Source organism: Ranitomeya imitator, chromosome 6 (assembly GCF_032444005.1).
Source record: "Ranitomeya imitator isolate aRanImi1 chromosome 6, aRanImi1.pri, whole genome shotgun sequence".
NCBI classification, from domain to species: domain Eukaryota; kingdom Metazoa; phylum Chordata; class Amphibia; order Anura; family Dendrobatidae; genus Ranitomeya; species Ranitomeya imitator.
Genome location: NC_091287.1, coordinates 246,645,165 through 246,671,157, shown reverse-complemented (window position 1 = coordinate 246,671,157; position 25,993 = coordinate 246,645,165). Strand labels below are relative to the sequence as shown.

At 44.2% G+C, this 25,993-nt stretch overlaps 1 protein-coding gene across 1 annotated transcript in view; it reads left to right on the top strand.

Annotated features, from left to right (window-relative positions):
- The window catches only part of TMEFF1 (transmembrane protein with EGF like and two follistatin like domains 1), a 262,625-nt gene that overhangs the window by 105,479 nt on the left and 131,153 nt on the right, over positions 1–25,993 (top strand). Inside the window, exon 3 of the mRNA XM_069730570.1 lies at positions 17,844–17,973. Coding sequence (XP_069586671.1) covers positions 17,844–17,973 — 130 coding nt within the window. The remainder of the gene's footprint in view (positions 1–17,843; positions 17,974–25,993) is intronic.

Here is a 25,993-nt window from a genome sequence, read left to right as displayed (position 1 = left end):
GTATTTATTTCCATTTTCCCATTAGGGCTAGGGCTAGCGTTAGGGTTAGGGCTAGGGTTAGGGTTAGGGTTAGGGCTAGGGTTAGGGTTAGGGCTAGGGTTAGGGCTAGGGTTAGGGCTAGGGCTAGGGCTAGGGTTAGGGCTAGGGCTAGGGTTAGGGCTAGGGTTAGGGCTAGGGCTAGGGTTAGGGCTAGGGTTAGGGTTACGGCTAGGGTTAGGGCTAGGGTTACAGTTTGGGTTGGGGCTTAAGTTACAGTTAGGGTTTAGATTACATTTACAGTTGGGAATAGGGTTGGGATTAGGGTTAGGGGTGTGTCAGGGTTAGAGGTGTAGTTAGGGTTACCGTTGGAATTAGGGTTAGGGGTGTGTTTGGATTAGGGTTTCAGTTATAATTGGGGGTTTCCACTGTTTAGGCACATCAGGGCCTCTCCAAACGCGACATGGCGTCCGATCTCAATTCCAGCCAATTCTGCGTTGAAAAAGTAAAACAGTGCTTCTTCCCTTCCGAGCTCTCCCGTGTGCCCAAACAGAGGTTTACCACAACATATCAGCGTACTCAGGACAAATAGGACAACAACTGTTGGGGTCCAATTTCTCCTGTTACCCTTGGGAAAATACAAAACTGGGGGCTAAAAAATAATTTTTGTGGGAAAATAAAAGATTTTTTATTTTTACGGCTCTGCGTTTTAAACTGTAGTGAAACACTTGGGAGTTCAAAGTTCTCACAACACATCTAGATTAGTTCCCTGGGGGGTCTAGTTTCCAATATGGGGTCACTTGTGGGGGGTTTCTACTGTTTAGGTACATTAGGGGTTCTGCAAACGCAATGTGACGCCTGCAGACCATTCCATCTAAGTCTGCATTCCAAATGGCACTCCTTCCCTTCCGAGCCCTCCCATGCGCCCAAACGGTGGTTGCCCCCAACATATGGGGTATCAGCGTACTCAGGACAAATTGGACAACAACTTTTGGGGTCGAATTTCTCCTCTTACCCTCGAGAAAATACAAAACTGGGGGCTAAAAAATAATTTTGGGGGGAAAGATTTTTTTTATTTTTACGGCTCTCCATTATAAACTTCTGTGAAGCCCTTGGTGGGTCAAAGCGCTCACCACACATCTAGATAAGTTCCTTAGGGGGTCTACTTTCCAAAATGGTGTCACTTGTGAGGGATTTCTACTATTTAGGTACATTAGGGGCTCTGCAAACGCAACATGGAGTCTCATCTCAATTCCTGTCAATTTTGCATTGAAAAGTCAAACGGCGCTCCTTCCTTTCCGAGCTCTCCCATCCGCCCAAACAATGGTTTACCCCCACATATGGGGTATCAGCGTACTCAGGACAAATTGTACAACAACTTTTGGTGTCCAATTTCTTCTCTTACCCTTGGGAAAATAAAAAATTGGGGGCGAAAAGATAATTTTTGTGAAAAAATATGATTTTTCATTTTTACGGTTCTGCATTATAAACTTCTGTGAAGCACTGGGTGGGTCAATGTGCTCACCACACCTCTAGATAAGTTCCTTAGGGGGTCTACTTTCCAAAATGGTGTCACTTGTGGGGGGTTTCAATGTTTAGGCACATCAGTGGCTCTCCAAACGCAACATGGCGTCCCATCTCATTTCCTGTCAATTTTGCATTGAAAAGTCAAACGGCGCTCCTTCCCTTCCGAGCTCTCCCATCCGCCCAAACAGTGGTTTACCCCCACATGTGGGGTATTGGCGTACTCAGGACAAATTATACAACAATGTTTGGGGTCCATTTTCTCCTGTTACCCTTGGTAAAATAAAACAAATTGGAGCTGAATTAAATTTTTTGTGAAAAAAAGTTAAATGTTCACTTTTATTTAAACATTCAAAAAATTCCTGTGAAGCACCAGAAGGGTTAATAAACTTCTTGAATGTGGTTTTGAGCACCTTGAGGGGTGTAGTTTTTAGAATGGTGTCACACTTGGGTATTTTCTATCATATAGACCCCTCAAAATGACTTCAAATGAGATGTGGTCCCTAAAAAAAAATGGTGTTGTAGAAATGAGAAATTGCTGGTCAACTTTTCACCCTTATAACTCCCTAACAAAAAAAAATTTTGGTTCCAAAATTGTGCTGATGTAAAGTAGACATGTGGGAAATGTTACTTATTAAGTATTTTGTGTGACATATCTCTGTGATTTGATTGCATAAAAATTCAAAGTTGGAAAATTGCGAAATTTTCATAATTTTCGCCAAATTTCCATTTTTTTCACAAATAAACGCAGGTACTATCAAATAATTTTTACCATTGTCATAAAGTACAATATGTCACAAGAAAACAATGTCAGATTCACTGGGATCCATTGAAGCGTTCCAGAGTTATAACCTCATAAAGGGACAGTGGTCAGAATTGTAAAAATTGGCCCGGTCATTAACGTGCAAACCACCCTTGGGGGTAAAGGGGTTAAAAAAGAACAATAAAAAAAAAATGATTAATTAACTTTCATTCAAAACAGTATAACAGTAAAACAGTTACCTACCTGCCATTAAAACTATAAAGCATCAGCATTCCTTCTACACATTTCTTTTCCGTTACCATTTTCCCATTTCCACTCTTCCTATTAATTTAGTGCATTGTTATTCTTCCAATATTTGGTTGTTGTCATTATAAGTAAACACTTCTCACTTTTCATTGACAAACCATGGTTTAGTTACAGAAATAGCTTCTGTGGTGGACAGGAATATGACTTATGGTCACCTGCAATGTCTTAGAAACACTTCATTTGTTGCCGCAGTAAATAAACCTGCGAGTGTCTGGCTTTGTGTCCACGTACATTGGCACACTGGAATAAACTGCTGGATATATCACCTATATTTGCTTTATCCACATTTATTGCCTTAGTGTATCATATATATTGACAATATTTATAGTGGAGAGCTCTATCTCTCATCTGACCCCTGTTAAGGCTTCCTGTTTCTGTACACTATTGTCCAGTACCAATGAATACAGTGGTTATATTACTTATTATTAGTATTTTCTTTCTACCAGCCTTAAATACAATAAAGGGGTTCACCATTTTATTATTCCATCAGATTGCACTGTTTAAATATAATAAATTTAGCTTTTATTACTCCCCCTCCTCTTCCCCAGCTCTACCATTGCTTATCCATCAGTGCCCCGTCTTTGATGACATGGCTCCAGAAGTGACCTCATGAGTAGAGATGAGTGAACCTTTTAAGGTTCGGTTCGGCTTGGATCGGCGAACTTCCTGATGTCCTGATGTTCGCCGAACAGTTTGCTGATCAATTTGCCAAACTTATCCAAACCCCATTGAATTCAATGGGACGCAAAACCAAACGCATAGACAACACCTTCAGGGGAGCCCAAAAGCTGCCAAACAGCTCAAATTAGTGGCAGACACCAAGAAAAGTGGCATCAATTGACCAAGAGTACAAATAATATAATTGCGCAGCATGAATGCATGGGACAGGGCTTGGACCAGCATTTCTAGCTTAAACATTGATCATTAACAGGTGGATAAGTGACAGGCAACGTACAGGAAGAAGACCCAACTTTCAGTCAAAATGTTTCCAAAAATTATGGTCAGGCACCAGGAAAAGTGGTACGAACTGACCCACAGTAAAAATTTTATAATGGTGCAGCAGTCAGGAATGGGCCATTCATGAGACAGGGACTTGGCCAGCATTTACAGCTTTGAAATTAAGAGGTGGGTGAGGGACCGCTGTAAGCCTGCTGTACTGGTAACCCTGCCAAATTCAGGCAACACACACGAAGGAGACCCAACTTGGAGTCAAAAAATTTTGAAAAATTAGGGCCAGACACCAGAAAAAGTGGCATCAAATGACCCACGGTAGAAAATACATAATGGTGCAGCATGGATGGATGGGAGAGGTCCTGGCCCAGCACTTCTAGCTTACAAATTGGTCAGACAGATGTGGGTGAGTGACATGTGTATGCCTGGTGCACTGAGACCCCTTCCAATACAGGCAACCCATCAGATGGAGACCCAACTTGGAGTCTCCACATTTCAAAAAAATATTGGCACGCATCACTAAAGTGGCATCAATTTCCCCAGAGTAGAAATAGTATAATGGGGCTGTGATGCCACTTCCACTACAGGCCACCCACCAGATGGAGTTAACTTGGAGTCTCCACATTTCAAAAAATTATTGGCACATACCGCTAACATGGCATGAATTTTACCACAGTAGAAATATTATAATGGTGCTGTGAGACCCTTTCAACTACAGGCAATCCACCAGATGGAGACCCAACTTAGAGTCTCCACATTTCAAAAAATTATTGGCACACAAAACTAAATTGGCTACACACAACAAGGAGACCCAAATAAGAAAATAAGAGTCTCCATGTACCAAATATTTGGTTTGTTGTGACTCACGAGCAAGCAAAAAGGAGAAGGAATATTAATTGCTTAAAAAAAAAAAAAAAGAAGCAAATTGTAAAAGTGACAATGCTGGAGACACATTCTGATTGTTGCGCCACCAAGGCATTTGTTAGTAACATCAGTAGCAGTAGCAACAGCAGCCACAGAAGCCATAACAAAGGTGTCACAGACTGTAATAACGCAAGATCATACTGAAAACTACACCATCGCCCAGTCTGCGACTAGAGTGCAAAAGTCATTGGAGAACCATGACTTGTTCATTTTGATGAAAGTTAGGTGGTCTACACTTTCAGGGGACACACAAATGCGCTTATCTGTCAGGACAACACCAGCAGCGCTGAAGACACGTTCTGAGAGAACTCTGGCTGCTGGGCATGACAGAACCTTCAAGGCATAACCTTCAAGGCGTAACTGGTGAGCTCAGACCACTCTTCCATTTTTGAAGACCAAAATACAAAAGAGTCCAAACACCCCTGTCATGATCTGTACTTTTTTCCCTGTCCTGTATTTTGTATAATATGTCATGATGTGATGCGACTTCTCTTTCCTTGTATTTACTGTACATTTTGCAATGTCATGGGGTGTATGTAACTAACCTGTCTCCTTCCCCCAATGCTTGCAGCCCTGAGCTCTAATGTAGTTAAGCTTTGTCCACACCACTAGGGAAGGAATAGCCATTCTTCCTCACAGCAGGTGGCTAGTCAAATGCACACAATGAATAGACTAAGTGGAGCCACCAGTCTAGAATCTTCTGGTGGACCCAACCATTGAATAGAAGGTGTGACCTCTACCCCCCTTCTTGGGCGGATCCCTGGAGCTCAGACAATCCATTCTTATTTTGAGATCAGATGTGAGTTGATCCTTGAAGGAGAAGGAGTGGGGATTCTTAGCTGAGGCAAGACCCCATGTCCATCTGTGACTGCGGAAGCGAACGGGGCGAGACTTGAGCTGAGGACATATCTCGTCGTTCGTGAGATTGTTTTGGGATCCCTTGGACTAATTGTGGACTATTGCTTTGTTACCTGGCACAAGGATTATCGGGAGGTGCCCCCGAACCTGTTCCATTGGACTAATTGTGGACTCTGTAGATCTACCTGCATGTGTTGTTCCAGCATTCTTGATAATAAATCTGTTGAATCATCCCTCGGCCTGTTGTCCCTTCTTGCTCTGCCGTACACCCCGTCACAAACTGGTGGCAGCAGTGGGATCAGAGCAGAAGGAATGGAGGACAACGGCCCATCAACATCGAGAACCAGCACCACAGAGTACAAGAACTGGAGTTTGGGGAGCCTACAATCAAAGGCGCGGGAAGTAGGAGTCCGTTTTAAAGGACTCTCCAAGGAGCAGCTTATTGAGGCTTTGGAAGGAGTTCGCCTGCAAGATGACGCTGAGGAAGGACCCTCACAACAAATGGAGGAAAGACTGCAGCCGGAGGTAAATACCCAAAAAAGTCAGTGGGTTGTGTGGTACGAGGAGGAGTTGGCATTGCTGGGAGAAGAGGCCACCATAGACTACAAGAAAGAGGCCATTCACCGAGCTCAGGAGAGGGAGAGGGAGGCCATTCACAGAGCCGAGGAGAGGGAGGCCATTCACAGAGCCGAGGAGAGGAAGGCCATTCACAGAGCCGAGGAGAGGGAGAGGGAGGCCATTCACAGAGCCGAGGAGAGGGAGAGGGAGGCCATTCACAGAGCCGAGGACAGAGCTCAGGAGATGGCATTGCTGGAGAGGCAGATCGCTTTGGAAGCAGCTAGAAGCTCCAGACAGACTCTAACCCCAGCACCCACCATGAGGGAACTCCCCAGAGTGTCCCGCAAAGACTTCAAGCCCTTTAATGAGGCTGCAGGCGACATTGAGGGCTTCTTCCAGGACTTTGAGCATCAGTGTCGATTAATGGAAGTCCCGGAAAGGGACCGAGTCCGACATCTGGTGGGGCTCTTAGAGGGTGGAGCTGCCGCAGCCTATAGAGCTATGGACCCTCAAGGGAACTGTGAGTATGCGGAGATTAAACGGACTATTCTAGAACATTATGCTGTTACCCCAGACACTTACAGGACTCAGTTCCGTACTTTAGCCTGTGATGAGGAAGTGTCTTTCAAGATGTATGCCCACAGACTCAAACAAATATGTCATCGCTGGCTGGAGGCAGAGGAGGCCTTAACCTGGGAGACCTTCCTCCAGGTTATCCTAAAAGAGCAGTTTTACTTCAAGTGCCCTGCTGAGATCCGGGAATGGGTGCGTGAAAGGAGACCAGCCACTGTGGAGGAAGCTGCAGCTCTAGCTGATGAGGCTCTCACCATCAAGCCTCAGTGGAGGATTCTGTTGGAGGATGGAGAGAGGCCTACCAGCTCCACAACACCGGTGGCCCCCAGTTCTTCTGTCCCCATTGTTCCCCGTTCCTCTAAGCCACCACCTCATGCTGATACCCGTGTAAATGTGCCTCCAGTTGCTTCTACTGCGTTTTCTGGAATACGACGAGGAGAGGAAGTAGCAGAGCGCAGGTGTTATGGTTGTGGGCATCCGGGGCATCTGCAGGCCTCATGCCCAGCCAGCTCATGGAGGAGTCGTCCTCAAACCCCTACAGCACCTTCAGGTAGGAGCCGGCCTCCAGGTTCCCTTACCCCTCGCCCAAGAGGACGCCTTGGATGGAGTGAGACCCAGCACAGATGCTATCGATGTGGACAGCCGGGGCATCTGCAAGCCTCCTGCCCAGCTGTTCAAATGAGGATTAATCCTGTACCCAGTCGCATTATTAATTATGTACACCCAAGTGCCATGGAGGACGACGTGTCACCACTACGTGAGGACTGGCCTGGTGCCTCACCCACCCATGTTGCACCACTAGGAGTTTATGGTGTGCGACCCGCAGCTATGACGACTTCTGCTCATCGAGGTAAGCACTTGCAGGAGGTCGTGCTGGATGGACAGAGACTTGTTGGATTTTGTGACTCAGGGGCTTTCCTCACACTGGCTGATCCCCGAGTGGTTCGGCCTGAGGCAATCCATCGAGGACCTGGGATTGTCATTGAACTGGCTGGTGGACAATGGAGGACTATTCCCACAGCCACTGTGGATCTGAACTTTGGTTTTGGGGTCAAGCGATGTGTGGTTGGGGTGATGGGTGGTCTGCCTGCAGATGTTCTCCTGGGCAATGATGTGGGAGAGCTAAGATGCCAATTTGTGGCTGCATGAAACCACATGTAAGTTACGCTCTGCCTGTGTGTACTTAACCAGCGACCTGTAGAGGTCCCTGGTACGTACACAAATTGGGGGGGGAAGGGATTGTCATGATCTGTACTTTTTTCCCTGTCCTGTATTTTGTATAATATGTCATGATGTGATGCGACTTCGCTTTCCTTGTATTTACTGTACATTTTGCAATGTCATGGGGTGTATGTAACTAACCTGTCTCCTTCCCCCAATGCTTGCAGCCCTGAGCTCTAATGTAGTTAAGCTTTGTCCACACCACTAGGGAAGGAATAGCCATTCTTCCTCACAGCAGGTGGCTAGTCAAATGCACACAATGAATAGACTAAGTGGAGCCACCAGTCTAGAATCTTCTGGTGGACCCAACCATTGAATAGAAGGTGTGACCTCTACCCCCCTTCTTGGGCGGATCCCTGGAGCTCAGACAATCCATTCTTATTTTGAGATCAGATGTGAGTTGATCCTTGAAGGAGAAGGAGTGGGGATTCTTAGCTGAGGCAAGACCCCATGTCCATCTGTGACTGCGGAAGCGAACGGGGCGAGACTTGAGCTGAGGACATATCTCGTCGTTCGTGAGATTGTTTTGGGATCCCTTGGACTAATTGTGGACTATTGCTTTGTTACCTGGCACAAGGATTATCGGGAGGTGCCCCCGAACCTGTTCCATTGGACTAATTGTGGACTCTGTAGATCTACCTGCATGTGTTGTTCCAGCATTCTTGATAATAAATCTGTTGAATCATCCCTCGGCCTGTTGTCCCTTCTTGCTCTGCCGTACACCCCGTCACAACCCCACAATGGCATCAGTATTGAGCTTGAGATACTCCTGCACCATCCTCTCCAATCGTTCACTTTGTGTCAGACTTGTGCTTTGTTCTGCTGGTGCATAGGCTGGTCTAAAAAATAACAGCTGACAGTTTTTCACTCACCCCAACTGTAGCGGGTAAACAAGTAAAGGTTCTGAGGCCAGAGACCTGTGTGAGAGCACTTTTCACAGTGACGGAGGAGGAAGCAGCAGTTGCGGTTCATGGGGGAGGCCAGTGGTTGGCGAGGCCCGCTAGGCCACATTTTAGCAGATAGAGATTCCCAGACTAATGCATGCTGAATGCACATGTGCCGGTTTATGCATGTAGTACTAAAATTATTACAATTTTTGCCTGTACTGAGTTGTTTTTTACACAGTTGGCAGATAACGTGAGTTGGGTCATCCTTTACAGTCTCAAATAAGGCCTAAGCTAGGCAACCCTTACCACCCCTACAAACTGCAGACTCACGACAGCTGCTGGCCACAGCCAGAGTTGTTGGTGAGGATGCAGTGCTTGTTGTGGTTGCATCACTCCGTGTGCGGCAAGCAGCAGTGTAACCTCCTCGTCTTCCTCCTCCAGCTGCTTTTCTGAGCTACTCAGCTGCATGCCTCTTAGTTCACAACATGCATTCCTCTTAGTTCACATCATCATCCTCACTGTTCTCCTACTCCTCGCTTTGAGAGTCACCCTCCTCCTCTTCCTGCCATGGAAGCACCGTACTGTCCGCGTGCGCCTCAGGTACAGCGGGTACGGAAAGTATTCATACCCATTTAAATTTTTCACTCTTTGTTTCATTTCTGCCATTTGGTAAATTCAAAAACATTCATTTTTTTACTCATCAATGTACACTCTGCACCCCATCTTGACTGAACAAAAATAGAAATGTAGCAATTTTTGCAAATTTATTAAAAAAGAAAAACTGAAATATCACATGGTCATAACTATTCAGACCCTTTGCTCAGTATTGAGTAGAATCACCCTTTTGAGCTAGAACAGCCATGAGTCTTCTTGGGATTGATGCAACAAGTTTTTCACACCTGGATTTGGGGATCCTCTGCCATTCCTCCTTGTAGATCCTCTCCCAGGTTAAATGGTGAACGTTGGTGGACAGCCATTTTCAGGTCTCTCCAGATATGCTCAATTGGTCAGGGCTCTGGCTGGGCCAGTCAAGAATGGTCACAGAGTTGTTCTGAAGCCACTCATTTGTTATTTTAGCTGTGTGCTTACGGTTATTGTCTTGTTGGAAGGTGAACCTTCGGCCAAGTCTGAGGTCCAGAGCACTCTGGAAGAGGTTTTCATCCAAGATATCTTTGTACTTGGCCACATTCATGTTTCCTTCAATGGCAACCAGTCGTCCTGTCCTTGCAATTGAAAAACACTCCCATGGCATAATGCTGCCACCACTATGTTTCACTGTTGGGATTCTATTGCGCAGTTGATGAGCAGTGCCTGGTTTTCTCCACACATACCGCTTAGAATTATCACCAAAAAGGTCTATCTTCATCTCATCCGACCAGAGAATCTTATTTCTCATAGTCTGGGAGTCCGCCATGTGTTTTTTAGCAAACTCCATGCGGGCTTTTATATATCTTGCACTGAGGAGCGGCTTCCATTGGGCCACTCTGCTATAAAGGCGCTACTGATGGAGGGCTGCAGTGATAGTTGACTTTTGTGGAACTTTCTCCCATCTCCCTACTGCATCTCTGGAGCTCAGCCACAATAATCTTGGGGTGCTACTTTACCTCTCTCACCAAGGCTCTTCTCCCACGATTGCTCAGTTTGGCTGGACGGCCAGGTCTAGGAAGACTTCTGGTGGTTACAAATGGTTGCAATGAAACAAAGAGTGAAAAATTTAAAGGGGTATGAATGCTTTCCGTACCCACCGTATCTGAGTTTCATCGGGATCACCTCCACCCCCAAGGGTGAACGTCTGGTGACAAGGGTCTTAGTTCTGCTCAGACCCTACTTTGTTGCGCCCCTGATCCAACTGAAAAAATTGGGGGTATAGGTGCAAATGCTTTCCTCCTCTTGAGTCTGTTAATCTTTGGAGCAGACCTCTGATGCCCATGGAATAGAATGTGCAAACAGCTTTACAGACTCGCCCATCTGTGGTTCCCTACAGTTAGTCGGGCAGTTGGAGAGTCATGACGTGGGGGGAAATAAGGGTAATTGGGGTGCCCTTCTTAATCAAAATGTTTGGCCCCGATAACCTTATAAAGCCTAAACTCACCTCTTGTGCCGGCGCTGTTCCCGTGGTGTCAGAAGTCGCTCTCCCTGGGGCTGTCATGCGGTGTTGGGACACGTCATGTGATGCTGGTGCCCAATCAGCCCTGCGTCACGGTCCCCTCTTCGTATATTTTGAGCATGAAGATTGGTAGCCTGTTTACACTGCACGATTATGGGGAGATAATCATCCCTGGGAATGCACCCTGAAGAGTGGTAAATGTAATACAGTTAGCAGTGATAGATGACCGAGTGCCTCCGCAGTGTGCGTAATGTAGCACACAAAGTGTGTAAAGTAGCACACTGCCTACTGGTAATGTTGCCGACATTGCTAAACTCAGAGGCCCAAGCCCAAAGGGTAATGTTTGCCAATATAGTCATATAACACACTATTTGTATACTCCAGTACTTTCATTGTGTAGAGCCATGACTGATCAATGCCACAAGCACAATCTAGAACAATGTCTAAGTATTGACCGTTTGCAGATTACATATTGATGAGATTTTACACACTTATATGGATTACCTCGGAGTAAGGGTACCGTCACACTATACCATTTTGATCGCTACGACGGTACGATTCGTGACGTTCCAGCGATATCGTTACGATATCGCTGTGTCTGACACGCAGCAGCGATCAGGGATCCTGCTGAGAATCGTATGTCGTAGCAGATCGTTTAGAACTTTCTTTCATCGCTGGATCTCCCGCTGTCATCGCTAGATCGGTGTGTGTGACACCGATCTAGCGATCTAGCGATGCGATCCAGCGATGCGTTCGCTTGTAACCAGGGTAAACATCGGGTAACTAAGCGCAGGACCGCGCTTAGTAACCCGATGTTTACCCTGGTTACAAGCGTTAAACTAAAAAAAAAAACAAACAGCACATACTTACATTCTGGTGTCCGTCAGGTCCCTTGCCGTCTGCTTCCCGCACTGTGACTGCCGGCCATAAAGTGAAAGCAGAGCACAGCGGCTGTGCTTTCACTTTCACTTTACGGCCGGCAGTCACAGTGCGGGAAGCAGACGGCAAGGGACCTGACGGACACCAGAATGTAAGTATGTGCTGTTTGTTTTTTTTTAGTTTAACGCTTGTAACCAGGGTAAACATCGGGTTACTAAGCGCGGTCCTGCGCTTAGTTACCCGATGTTTACCCTGGTTACCCAGGGACCTCAGCATCATTGGTCGCTGGAGAGCTGTCTGTGTGACAGCTCCCCAGCGACCACACTACGATTTACCTACGATCACGGCCAGGTCATATCGCTGGTCGTGATCGTAGGTAAATCGTATAGTGTGACGGTACCCTAAGAGGGGAAATCTGATGTAAGGCCAAGAGATCTGTAGCATCGCTTGGAAAAATGATTGTCAGGTTGGTCACACTTGCCAAACATAGTGTTTGACAAGTGTGACCAACTTTTTTACTATTGATGCTGCCTATGCAGCATCAATAGTAAAAAGATATAATGTTAAAAATAATTTTAAAAAAATCATATTCTCACCTTCCGGCAGCCCCCGCAGCGTTCGCGATGCTCCCGGCAACTCCCGTTCCCAGTGATGCCTCGCAGCAATGACCCCAGAGGACGTAGCATCACGTGGGACTGCTACGTCATCACAGGTCATTGTCGCAAGGCATTACTGGGAATAGGAGCTGCCAGGAGCATCGCTAAGGCCTGGGCTGGATTCGGGGGCCGCCGGAAGGTGAGTATATAACTATTTTTTATTTTAATTCTTTTTTTAGGGCCTGGAGGAGAGTCTTCTCTCCTTCACCCTGGGTACCATCTGCACATGACCCGCTTACTTTGCGCATGGTGGGCATAGCCCCATTCAGGAAGTAAGCAGATCAATTCATTCCTATGTGTGCGAAATCGTTGAAATTCCGCACAAAGAATGAGCATGCTGCGTATTCTTCCGCGATGCGATTCCGCCTTGGAAAAATATGCAGCATTGGCACAGCATTGCGGAATTCCATTGAATTCAATGAGTTGTTTTGTGTATGCGTTTTCACAGCGTTTTTGCGGCGAAAAGCCACGGCAAAAATGCATACAGTCCGCAATGTGTGCACATAGCCTAAGAAGTCAAAAGAAAAGATTTTGCTTTACTCATAGACTCTGGAATGGAGTCACATATCCCTTACATAGACGTGAAATTGCATGGCATTTACCATATAGTGTCTACAATAGAAGAATACATTTATGAATGATTGAGGGTTTTCTAACACAAGTTTATAAAAAGCAATTGAAACGTTATGGCCAAATACCTAGTGTTCCACCCTGCAAAGTGAGGCTGACATAAATATTAAGTGAAAACTGACAGCCGCATATAAATATTACCCAATGTATAAATAGTTTAACAGCACATAAATCAATAGTGATAACCAAGTATCCAATATATATATATAGTATGCCTATAGCGTGTCCTGTATGGGTTTGTAACCAAAATACTGCCGCCATGTGGTTGGATGACAAGACATTTACATACAGTATGTAGGCCAATAGAGGGGGATCTGACACCTAATTGTTTATACAGGCTCGGACTGGCCCAGAGGAGAATTCTCCGGTGGACCCCTGTGCAGGAGTAGGCCACCACCCTCTTATATGAGCAGTAGTTGACACAGTATACTTGAATCACTATGTACAGACAAATGCAGCATTTTTTTTTATTCCAAAATCAACCCATTTTATTGCTATAGAAATTTGTGAATGATGGTAAAGTCATATTGGCATGTAGCTGGAGTTGATATTACTGGTGGGCTCTTGGTACCCCAGTCTGACACTATGCAAGGACATTGTGGCCCACACTCACTAACCAAGGGGAAACAATGCAGTGCCACCCAATTACCAGTGTAGTTGAGAGTGGCTCCTGCTACCCTTATAGTTAACACCCTTATAATATCTCTGTATAGGAATGTACAGAGTGATGTAGGTGGTAGAAGCTGGGCGGGAGAGGGAAAGCATCGACTTCTGTCCACACCATTTCCTGCTGCACTCATTTCCTACGTCAAAATGCAGTACAGGAATATATAGCGTGATATGGGCGATAACAAGCACATGGGGGTCCATGCTTAGCGGTTCCTGCTGCTCTAGCACGGTGGTGTGGGGAGTGTAGGACGCTCGTGTTTCAGATTAGCGGCTTCAATGCCCAGCGGATCCTGCTACATTCAGCTCATACACCCAAGTCCTGGAGGGAGAAGATGGAGAAGAAGGCCACGTCATCCAATCGCACTGCACTCAGCAGTGTGGCAGATGGCACCTCCTGCTACACTGAACTGCGCTTTCACTGAGTAGGCCAGTGGGGCATCATGCAAAGGGACCTCCATATTGGTTTGTCTTGGGTGTTTTTTGCATTCAGAATAGCTGATGCATTTGCATTACTTTATCATTCCTAATTCCACTAACTCAGTATATAAACTGCCCCATAACTCATATACATGCGCTGTATATAAGGACACAAATAGAAAAATGACTATTACTGTGTCCCCAGAAAATTGGTTGCTGTGCATTGGTTATCGGAAAAGTAGTGAACAACCTTATTCTTATGGATAAAGGTGGTATACAAACTGAAGTAGGCCTCATCCTTTGGAGAAAATCTGGTCCCCCTGGTTAGATACACAAGGTGTAGCTTCCTTGATATTATCGAGTCATTGATTTTACAGTATTTTGCAATGAAGTATTGCATGTACTGTAATAGGTAAGGGGTATTATGGGGAGCGGTATTTGATTGGGTACATTTTTATTTGTATATTTCTATGTTGGAGGTGTAAGACACTTATAATTCACTATAAATATGTGTAATTTTAGGAAACTACACTAATTCTCCAATTTGCAGATTGAGTGTCACATGGAAATTAACTTATACTGCAATGACATTGGTTGCTCATTTGCCAACTATCAAGGGTGGATTAGACAGCTGCCATTGGCCAGTCTACATGCACCATACTGGTAGCATTGTTGTCAGGGGAGGTGGGGGATTTGTGAGAGTTTCTGTTTTCTGCTTGTCTTTGTCAAATGAAAATGTTCAATAAAAATATCTGATAAAGAAAAATAAAAAAGACACACATTTAAGAAAAGGTAAAAAGTCCAGAACATGCAAGTGTGTGTTCATGAGGGGCTCAATAAACAGGTCACTCTAGGAAAGAGCAGGTGATTCGCTGCCAATCTGCAGTTCCTACTCTCTGCCACCACCACCAATCTAGCTTAAGCTGAACCATGTGAGACAGGCAGATCATAAGGACAGACTTACTATTAGACTGCCACCGCCAATCATGTGATGATGTCAAGCATCCCCTTAGCATCTCCTACATCAGCATCTCAAGGCCAAAATAATTCATACTTAGTGTAGGATAAGTAGGAGATGTGGCAGTGTTAAAGGGAACCTGTAGGATCACTTTACTGTCCCCAAAACACTACTATAGTAGTATGGATGCAGATTTAATTAACTGATCATGCATACTAATGCAATCTTTGAAAAATTAACTTTTATTCCATCGCATGTGCTAATGAAGCAGAACTAGTCTGGCAAAGTATCTTCTCTCCAGGTTAGTTCTGCCTTGGACCTTCTAATCATACCTCCCTAGGTGTAATTGACAGTCTACATACAGTACTCATTATGGTTGGGACATTATGCAGGCTGTTAGTCCTGCTAATGGAGGCAGAGTAGAAGATCTGAGGCAGGGCTAGTCAGGGTTAGGAGACTTCCCTTTGGACTAGTCAGGGTTAGGAGACATCACTCTGGACTAGTCAGGGTTAGGAGACGTCACTCTGGACTAGTCAGCTTTAGGGGACATCCCTGTGGACTAGTTGGGGTTAAGAGACATCCCTGTGGACTAGTTAGGGTTAGGAGACATCCTTCTGGACTAGTCAGGATAGGAGACATCCCTCTGGACTAGTCAGGGTTAGGAGACATCCCTGTGCACTAGTCAGGGTTAGGAGACATTCTTCTGGACTAGTTAGGATTAGGAGCCATCCCTCTGAACTAGTCAAGCTTAGTAGATGTCCCTCTGGACTAGTCAGGGTTAGGAGACATCCCTGTGGACTAGTCAGGATTAGGAGACATCCCTCTGGACTAGTCAGGGTTAGGAGACATCCCTGTTGACTGGCCAGGGTTAGGAGACATCCTTCTGGACTAGTAAGGATTAGCAGACATCCGTCTGGACTAGTCAGGATTAGGAGACATCCCTCTGGACTAATCAGGGTTAGAAGACATCCCTGTGGACTAGTCAGGGTTAGGAGACATCCATCTGGACTAGTCAGGATTAGCAGACATCCCTCTTAACTAGTCAGGGTTAGGAGACATCCCTGTGGACTAGTCAGGGTTAGGAGACATCCTTCTGGACTAGTCAGGATTAGCAGACATCCCTCTAGACTAGTCAGGGTTAAGAGACATCCCTCTATACTAGTCAGGGTTAGGAGATATCACTCTAGGCTAGTTAGGGTATGAAGACATCCCTGTGGACTAGTCATGGTTAGGAGACATCCCTGTGGACTAGTCGGGATTAGGAGACATCCTTCTGGACTAGTCAGGGTTAGAATACATCCCTCTGGATTAAGCAACACTGCAGAATTAAAGTTACCCTTATTTTTCGGACTATAAGACGCACTGGACTATAAGGCGCACCCAGGTTTTAGAGGTGGAAAATAGGGAAAAAAATATTTGAAGCAAAAAAATGTGGTACTATTATATGTGGTGTTATTATATATAATAGTATGTTATTATGTTGGAAGCTGCAGGACCAGTATGGTGTCTGTGAAGTACTGTATGAAGATGCTGGAGGGTGAGTATAACAATGGGGGTACAGGGCTTGAAAGCACCACTCCAGCACTGCAAAATAACACTGGAGTGCTGCTTTAAAATCCCATGGAAGAACTATAACTCCCAGCATGTCCTGCATATCCTATGACATGCTGGGAGTTAGGCTGCTGTCACACTAGCAGTATTTGGTCAGTATTTTACATCAGTATTTGTAGCCAAAACCAGGAGTGGAACAAATAGAGGAAAAGTACAATAGAAACATATGCACCACTTCTGCATTTATCACCCACTCCTGGTTTTGGCTTACAAATACTGATGTAAAATTCTGACCAAATACTGGTAGTGTGACGGCAGCCTTATAGTTCACCAAAGGAGTGGCAGAGTGCTTTATTGTGTTTTGTAAAGACTAACCTCTTAATTGTGGCAGCCAGCCAGGCACGCAGTGGTGAGGTAAAAAGCTGGAGAATCCCATGACCGCACACACAGAGCCTTCCCTCTTGTTGCCTTTCCAGCACAGGTTATAAAAGGAAGCCAGCAGATTCTAGTGGGGATTCTGAAGGACCTGTGATGAAGTCAAGAAGAGGGAGGGCTCTGAGCTGCCATGTGATGCTCCAGCCCGCCCACTTCTGACATCACACAGGTCCTCCTTGTGCACAGCAGTCCAGCCCAGGCAGGTATGCAGCATCTCATCTCCTCTCCCCTGCCACCCTGCTGCTGCTGCCCCCTCCTCCCCTGGACACACAGATCTCCCCCGCTGCTGCAGGAATCCAGCGCTGGGGAAACCATGTGTGTCCCTGCAAGTGGAGTATTCATTTGCTGCTCCTGGCTCCCTGCTCAGCTGATAGGTGGGCGGAGAGCCGCTAATGAATATTACCTGCACTTAATCATCGGGACCATGTGGTTTCCTCAGCTGATTCAGGGCAGTGGGGGACATTTTTCTGCCTCCTGAAGTGGGATCACAGTGCGATCCCACTTGCTGCTGCCCCCCTCACCACATGTTACATCCCTACCATAAGACGCACCCACACTTTCCTCCCAAATTTGGAGGAAAAAAAGTGCGTCTTATGGTCAGAAAAATACGGTAATTTTTCAAAGATTGCAGCATTTGTAAGTTATATAAAATACATAATCAAATTAAAGAACTCTGCATCCATACGGTTCTAGTAGTCAAGGAGGATAGTCGGGGGACCTTACAGGTTCTCTTTAAAATAATATCCACCCACTACTATTAGTTATTTCTAAACTTTTGTTTAGTTTGAATTATTTTGAAATGTCTAAAGCATGCAATAAAAGAATTGGAAGGTACTGTAGCTAATAACAGTTTGTCTTACGGGCTACAAAAATAGGATATAACTCCTCCCGCAGACAGTATTATCTGAACGTTATATCACTGGGTACCACTACACCACGTTCCTGCTGTATCTTCACAATCTTTTCTTCACCATTTAACAAATGCCACTTTATTTTGCAGTGTCACACTAACTACGTGCCAGTGTGTGGATCAAATGGAGACACTTATCAAAATGAATGCTTCCTAAGAAGATCTGCCTGCAAACAACAAAAAGATTTAAGTGTGGTATCAAAAGGACCGTGCTTTTCTGGTAAGAACAGTCTATCATCCCCATAAACCCGTCTGTAAAGCTTATATTAGGTATAAATAAGGCCTCCAGAAATGGGACTCTTAATCACAGACTTCCACTGGTATGTCTCCTGGCATCACAGGTTTGATTTGCTCGACGAATTTAGAGGATGAAAATCAATTCACCCTCTGATTTTATCCTTCTGTGGTCTGTGCAGAAGTATAATAATTGTGTATGACCACAATATACCAGCTTTCTGCTCGCATATATGGATGCAATGCTAATGGTGTATTTTAATAGCTATTCCAAGAGACCCGTAGACATTTCAGATGCCGATTCTATGTGCGAATGCTGGTATTAACTACATGCTATATTACTTTGTTACATCGCTTGGTTTTATTTAACTATTTTATGGACTGAAGCACTTTACTGAGAGAAGACTGAAGTAGTGTTCAATCCAAGCTTTCTTTTTAGGGAATTGACCACCAGAACTGCCATATCTGCTGTGACTATAAGTGAATTGGGGGGGGGGGTAATGTAATGTTTCTTAAAGGGAATCTGTTAACAGGTGTTTGCTATTTAATCTAAGGGCAGCATGATATAACGGCTGAGACACTGATTTCAGCAATGTGTCACTTATTAGGATGTGTGCTATAGTTTCAATGCAATTAAGGTTTTATCAGCACGAGATTATCACAACAAGGACTACAAGTCTCGTGCTTCCTGGTCCAGTGCCTACCACTGATTAGCAGCTTACTGTCTATACACAATGTACACGGAAAGTTGTTCATTAGTGGTGTTGGCAGGGTTAGCTCTCTGAGCTCTCCTACATCTAATAACTGTGTTACAACTGCTGCACCCAGTAAACTAAGTGATACATCACTGGAATCAGGGACTCTTTTCCTAAATTAAACTGATGAAAATAGCATAAACCTGGTTACAGATTCCCTTTAATGGAATGGTATATGTGATACCAAGGTCTTATGAAAAACTGGATTTTAACCTATCAAGACGTGGACTAATTTGGCTTTATTGTCCACACATGTTTTTCAACGATGCCTTCCAAGTGCTGTCTTTTTTTTTTCTTTTTTTTTTAGACTAAGCTGAATGAGGGCTTTGCATTTATTGGTAGTACCATTGTTGTGCATATACAACCTGATGCCAAACTTTTATTTACTTTTTATTCAAAGAAATATAAAATACAGCAATTCTGCTGTATTATTTACATTTATATATTTATATTTTAATTTGCTGAACAAATAAATTGTTAATTTTATTCTGTGAGTCAACACAATAATGGTGATACTAAATGTCTAAAGTTTTTTTATGTTTTATTACTTTGTTACAATGAATACTCTGGAAAGAAATGATTACTTGTGTTTGTTGCCATATTTTGAGACCACAGGGTGGCGCTCACAGCAAACCAGCATCAGTAACCATAGAGGTCTTAAAGACCTCTATGGTTACTATGCAGACGCATCGCTGACCCCCGATCATGAGACGGGGGTCGGCGATGTGCTCATTTCTGTTCAAAACAGCTGACGTGTCCCGGCTTTGATGCGGGCTCACCTCCGGAGCTTGCATCAAAGCGGGCGTTCTGACCTCGGACGTACTATCCCAAGGTCAGAAAGGGGTTAAAAAATCGCCTTTCAGTATTATTAATTTGCTGTTTTGTCTGTGCATTCAATACGATAACTACAGTACTAAATTATTTTTTTTTGTTTTATTCCTTGTGCTAAAAAAATATTTTTTTTATTCCCACATTTGTAGACCCAATATGTTTTTATATTTATTTTATTATTTAAGACAGAGTTGTGTGAGGGCTTGTTTTTTGTAGTTTTCACTGACATCATTTTGGGGTACATACATACAGTCATATCCGAAAGTGTTGGCACCCTTGAAATTGTTCAAGAAAATGAAATATTTCTCCCAGAAAATTATTGCAAATACACATTTTGTTATAAATGTTTATTTCCTTTGTGTGTATAGGAACAAAACAAAAACACAGAGAAAACAAGCCAAATTGGACATAATTTCTGTCACAAGGGTATCACGTCCCCCTGGAAGACGTGGAGTTAGACAGTCACGTTGGATAATGAATCGCGGGTCTTCTTTAGAAAATGGTGTCATTCTTGTCCTATTTTAAATGGATTTCCTTTCTTTCAGTGCTGAGAGGGCGAATGACTCTTTCCATGCTGGCTGAGACCATACAGCCTGGTTATTCTCAGCTGCAACTGCTTATGATTTACTCCTTGTATATATACTGGCTCTTGGTGTTTAGTCATTGCCGGTGAAAGATTCGTCTTCCTGTGCTGAGTGCTAAAGCTAAATGGTTGAAGTGGAGTTGTTGTAGTAGTGATCTGTAGTTTGCAGTAGTACGCGTATGTTTATCTCCTGGTCCCTATTCCCATTTAGTTTCTTCCTCTCTGTCACAATACTCCTCCCTAATGTTGGTTTGTGTTTTTGTATGATAGAGGTTTTCTGTTATCCCTGTTTTGTCATTGTGTCTTGTTTATCTTACATTTCTGTCCCATTCCTCATGGGGTAGGGGAGGGGACAGATTAGGGTTTAACAGAAGCATAGCAAGTTCAGAAACCTGAGCCTCTCTACCTTCAAGAGAACCCACAGGACAGGGATAGTTGGGGTCTCAGTTCCAGGGACAGTTTGATACCCCTCTCCCTTACCGATGACTGGCCCAGCATGACCGTTTCACACAAAACCTTGAAAATGGGCCGGACAATATTGTTGGCACCTTACCATAGTTGTAGGTAACCAACTTTGTTTCAAACAGGGCAATGATGTTTATAAGCCAAACCTCCAACTCCTCAATTTTCCTGCCTTCCGACTCCATAACTCCGACTGTGGCTTAATCTCTACTAAAAGCCTACATCAGGAACAGAACAGACATTTATAGGACATTTCATAACTTTCCCAAATGCTTATGAAAAAATTTACTGCTCATTCTGCATTGAACTACTGTTCCCAAATTGTTATATATTTTAGGAGTCGGTCCATTTTAAGTTGGCTTTAGGCATGGGATGCTCTTTCAAACTCACCTGTTGCAAGTAACAGGTGTGGGCAATATGAAAATCACACCTGAAACCAGATAAAAAGGAAAGAAGTTGACTCAATCTTTGCATTGTGTGTCTGTGTATACCCCACTAAGCATGGAGAACAGGAAGGGGAGAAGAGAACTGTCTGAGGACTTGAATTGCAATTATTCATTACAAAGGGTGTGCAACCAAAATTGTTGAAAAATATCAACCATCTCAAACTTACAAGTCCATCTCCAGATGTTCCTTTGACCACGGTGTGCAACATAATCAAGAAGTTTACAACCCTTGGCACTGCAGCTAGTCTCCCTGGATGTGGACGGCAGAGAAAAATTGATGAAAGGTTTCAATGCAGGATAGTCTGGATGGTGGATAAGCAGCCCAATCAAGTTCCAAAGAAATTCAAGCTGTCCTGCAGTATCAAGGTACTTTAGTGTCAGTGTGAACTATCCGTCATCATTTGAATTAAATTAAATGCTATTGTAGGAGACCCTAGATGACCCAACTGCTAACACAGAGGCATAAAAATCTAGAAGGCTTTTTTCCAAAATGTATGTAAGTCAAAACCTTTCCCGGAAAGCTTCTTTTCAGCAGACCAAGATAGAACTTTTGTGTTTACTGAAAATGGAATGAGGCCTACAAAGAAAAGAACACAGTGTCTACAGTCAAAGATGGTGGAGCTTTAAATATGTTTAGGGCTGTTTTGGCACTGGGTGCGTTGACTGTGTGCAAGGTATCATGAAACCTGAAGATTACCAAAGGATTTTTGGGTCACAATTTAGTGCCCAGTGAAAGAAAACCAGGTTTGCGTTCTAGGTCATGGGTCTTCCAGCAGGACAATGACCCCAAACATAATGTAAGAATCACCCAGAAATGAATGGAAACAAAGCATTGAGGAGTTATGAAGTGGCCAGCAATGAGTCCATATCTAAATCCCATTGAACCCCCATGGACAGATCTTAAAATTGCTGTTGCGAGAAGGCACCCTTCAAATATGAAAGACCTGGAGCAGTTTGGAATAGAAGAGTGGTCCAAAATTCCAGTTGAGAGGTGTAACAAGCTTGTTGATGGATATTGGAAGCGATTGATTGCAGTTATTTATTACAAAGGGTATGCAACCAAATATTAAGCTGAGGGTGCCAACAGTTTTCTCCAGACCACTTTTGGGATTTTATGTGGAATGAGGAATTTGTCTTTTTATAGTATAGTATAGCTGGATTCAGCCCATCCCCCAGAGCGATCTCCCTCTGTCAAACTCTTTACCTGCTGCAGACATAGGGTTTAAGCTTCTGCAGGACCCTAATAGCGCACACTCTACATTGCCATGTGCCCTGGGATACGATGATAAGGTGAAGATACATGTAAAGAAGCTGCGGAGACACCATCACGTGTTTCTCGACGCAAGCAGTGAATAGCCAGGCCTTTCCCCGGGAAGGAACAACCACGGGAAGGGCAGCATCCTATGAAGGAAAGCCACCTATGCCAAGCATGGTATCCATCCACAGACAGCTGTTTCGGGGTTTTTGCCCCTCATCAGTGTGGAGTAGGAATCTGGCTATTAGGAGCAGTGCTTAGTAAAAAGGCTATAAAGGCACAGATGATTGGCCTCGGGGAGACCAAAACATCCAACACCGCGGAGACACCATCACGTGTTTCTCAACGCAGTGATTCCAGAACACTGCCCCCATCCCTTATGGGAAATATGCAGATGCATGTAAAGAAGCTGCGGAGACACCATCAAGTGTTTCTCGACGCAAGCAGTGAATAGCCAGGCCTTTCCCCGGGAAGGAACAACCACGGGAAGGGCAGCATCCTATGAAGGAAAGCCACCTATGCCAAGCATGGTATCCATCCACAGACAGCTGTTTCGGGGTGTTTGCCCCTCATCAGTGTGGAGTAGGAATCTGGCTATTAGGAGCAGTGCCTAGTAAAAAGGCTATAAAGGCACAGATGATTGGCCTCGGGGAGACCAAAACATCCAACACCGCGGAGACACCATCACGTGTTTCTCAACGCAGTGATTCCAGAACACTGCCCCCATCCCTTATGGGAAATATGCAGATGCATGTAAAGAAGCTGCGGAGACACCATCACGTGTTTCTCGACGCAAGCAGTGAATAGCCAGGCCTTTCCCCGGGAAGGAACAACCACGGGAAGGGCAGCATCCTATGAAGGAAAGCCACCTATGCCAAGCATGGTATCCATCCACAGACAGCTGTTTCGAGGTTTTTGCCCCTCATCAGTGTGGAGTAGGAATCTGGCTATTAGGAGCAGTGCCTAGTAAAAAGGCTATAAAGGCACAGATGATTGGCCTCGGGGAGACCAAAACATCCAACACCGCGGAGACACCATCACGTGTTTCTCAACGCAGTGATTCCAGAACACTGCCCCCATCCCTTATGGGAAATATGCAGATGCATGTAAAGAAGCTGCGGAGACACCATCACGTGTTTCTCGACGCAAGCAGTGAATAGCCAGGCCTTTCCCCAGGAAGGAACAACCACGGGAAGGGCAGCATCCTATGAAGGAAAGCCACCTATGCCAAGCATGGTATCCATCCACAGACAGCTGTTTCGGGGTTTTTGCCCCTCATCAGTGTGGAGTAGGAATCTGGCTATTAGGAGCAGTGCAAACAAAGCATTGAGGAGTTATGAAGTGGCCAGCAATGAGTCCGTATCTAAATCCCATTGAACCCCCATGGACAGATCTTAAAATTGCTGTTGGGAGAAGGCACCCTTCAAATATGAAAGACCTGGAGCAGTTTGGAATAGAAGAGTGGTCCAAAATTCCAGTTGAGAGGTGTAACAAGCTTGTTGATGGATATTGGAAGCGATTGATTGCAGTTATTTATTACAAAGGGTATGCAACCAAATATTAAGCTGAGGGTGCCAACAGTTTTCTCCAGACCACTTTTGGGATTTTATGTGGAATGAGGAATTTGTCTTTTTATAGTATAGTATAGCTGGATTCAGCCCATCCCCCAGAGCGATCTCCCTCTGTCAAACTCTTTACCTGCTGCAGACATAGGGTAAGCTTCTGCAGGACCCTAATAGCGCACACTCTACATTGCCATGTGCCCTGGGATACGATGATAAGGTGAAGATAAACTGTCTTTTCATATCCTTATGGAAACTGGTATGATCCATTATTACATGAAATGACATAAACTGTAAATGACAAAAAGTTTTCTTGAATAACACTATTACTTTAGGTCTCAGCACCATCTCAATAATTTGGATGGGTCTTAATACTCATTCTCACAGGACAGCATCTTCAATGTATAATTTATGTATTTATTTTAACCATTTTTGTTAGGTCAAGAACACTTAACACACATATACACATACAAGTGCTTCTCAGAAAATTAGAATATCATCACAAAGTTATTTTTTTTCAGTTCTTCAATGCAAAAAGTTAAACTCATATATTATATAGAGTCATTAGAAAAAAGAATGATCTATTACAATTGTTTATTTCTGTTAATCTTGATGATTATGGCTTGAAAAACTGAAATAACTTAACTTTTTGATGATATTATAATTTAGTGAGAAGCACCTGTATATCTACATCCAGGAGATAATTCAGAAAATGTGAATTGATCCTTTATTAAATGTTTCTTTACATGTGTCTACCTGGCCGACATCTACTTAGCAATGGCTTTACTGGGTATTGCAGCCAGGACAATTATTGAATCTCACTGCTATGCAAACATACATTAATCACATGTATCATTCATTTTTTACAAAGAAGAACGGAAACAATAAGTGGTGTTGGCTGCTTGCATAGCAGTGATAATTGCCAGGCCTAACCATAACCTTATTACTGCAGTAACCTGCAATGTTTTGTGCACAAAATGCATTTTATCCGAACAAAGAATAACCCGAAAACTCAGCGACATAAAAACTAGTGCAAAAAGCAAAACCCTGGCGTTGCCTGTGGTGGCTAAACAGGACGGCAGGAATTTGACTACTTGCCGCTACTATTTTTATTCCACAAACACATTGCTGAAAGATGGATGGGAGAGACTGCAGCAGCTGTCCGTCAGCCGCCATTCACCAAGCTTTCTCCATATGCAGGAAATACAGCACCTTCCAGCACCTGCTTAGTGGACAATGTCCTAAACTGCAGGGAAATCCATGCGGGAGTAAGCTAAGCACATTTCACTGAAAAATGTTTCACTCAGAAGATACACTGTTTATTAATGGGCACTACTGATAGACCTGACACAGAGGGGCACATCTATCAAAACTGTCAAATTAGACAGTGTAAACTTAGACTTCACGGTCCTAAAATGTGCCAAATTTATCAAACTGGTTCAGGCGGTTTGATAAATTTGTCTAATTTCAAGAGTCTAAGACAGATACATAAAGACCAGCCTACGCCTCTTCATGAATCAGGAGAGCTGGGGGGATGGTGCACACCTTTGTGTGTCCCTGGAGCAAGATTTTTGTTGCGTAGCGAATACCGCTGCTTGCCATTAATTTGATGGGTGGTAATCGCCATGTCCGCCCCAGCACTGCCTACGAAGGTGGGCGAAAATGGCGTGAGTATGCCAATAGTTTCATAATTTTAATGAAGTTGCAGACTTTTGAAACAGCTTTTTTCCCAGAATGCTGTAGTAAAATGAATCAGCCAGAGATGTTAGATATACACAAAAGTATAAAGCAAAACCTGGAAGGGATATTGTATGGTTTAGAGATTTTATGGGATGCTGCCATTTGTGAAGTTTCTGGTTCAAAGAATGAAAGGTATACAGAGCTGGAATAACAGTTAGACATAGAAGGCATTGGTTTATGGGCTCCACTAGTTTTGGGGGCCCTGCACAATGGATATAAAATAATATTGATTTCCTATTGAAAGAAATTTGCAATCAGTGTGCTGGCCTGGTCAACTGGCATTGGAGGCCAGCTGAAGCAAGGGATGTCCAATGTGAACATTACAGCAAGCGGCAGTGAAATTATGTTATGGGGTATATTCAAGAATTAAGG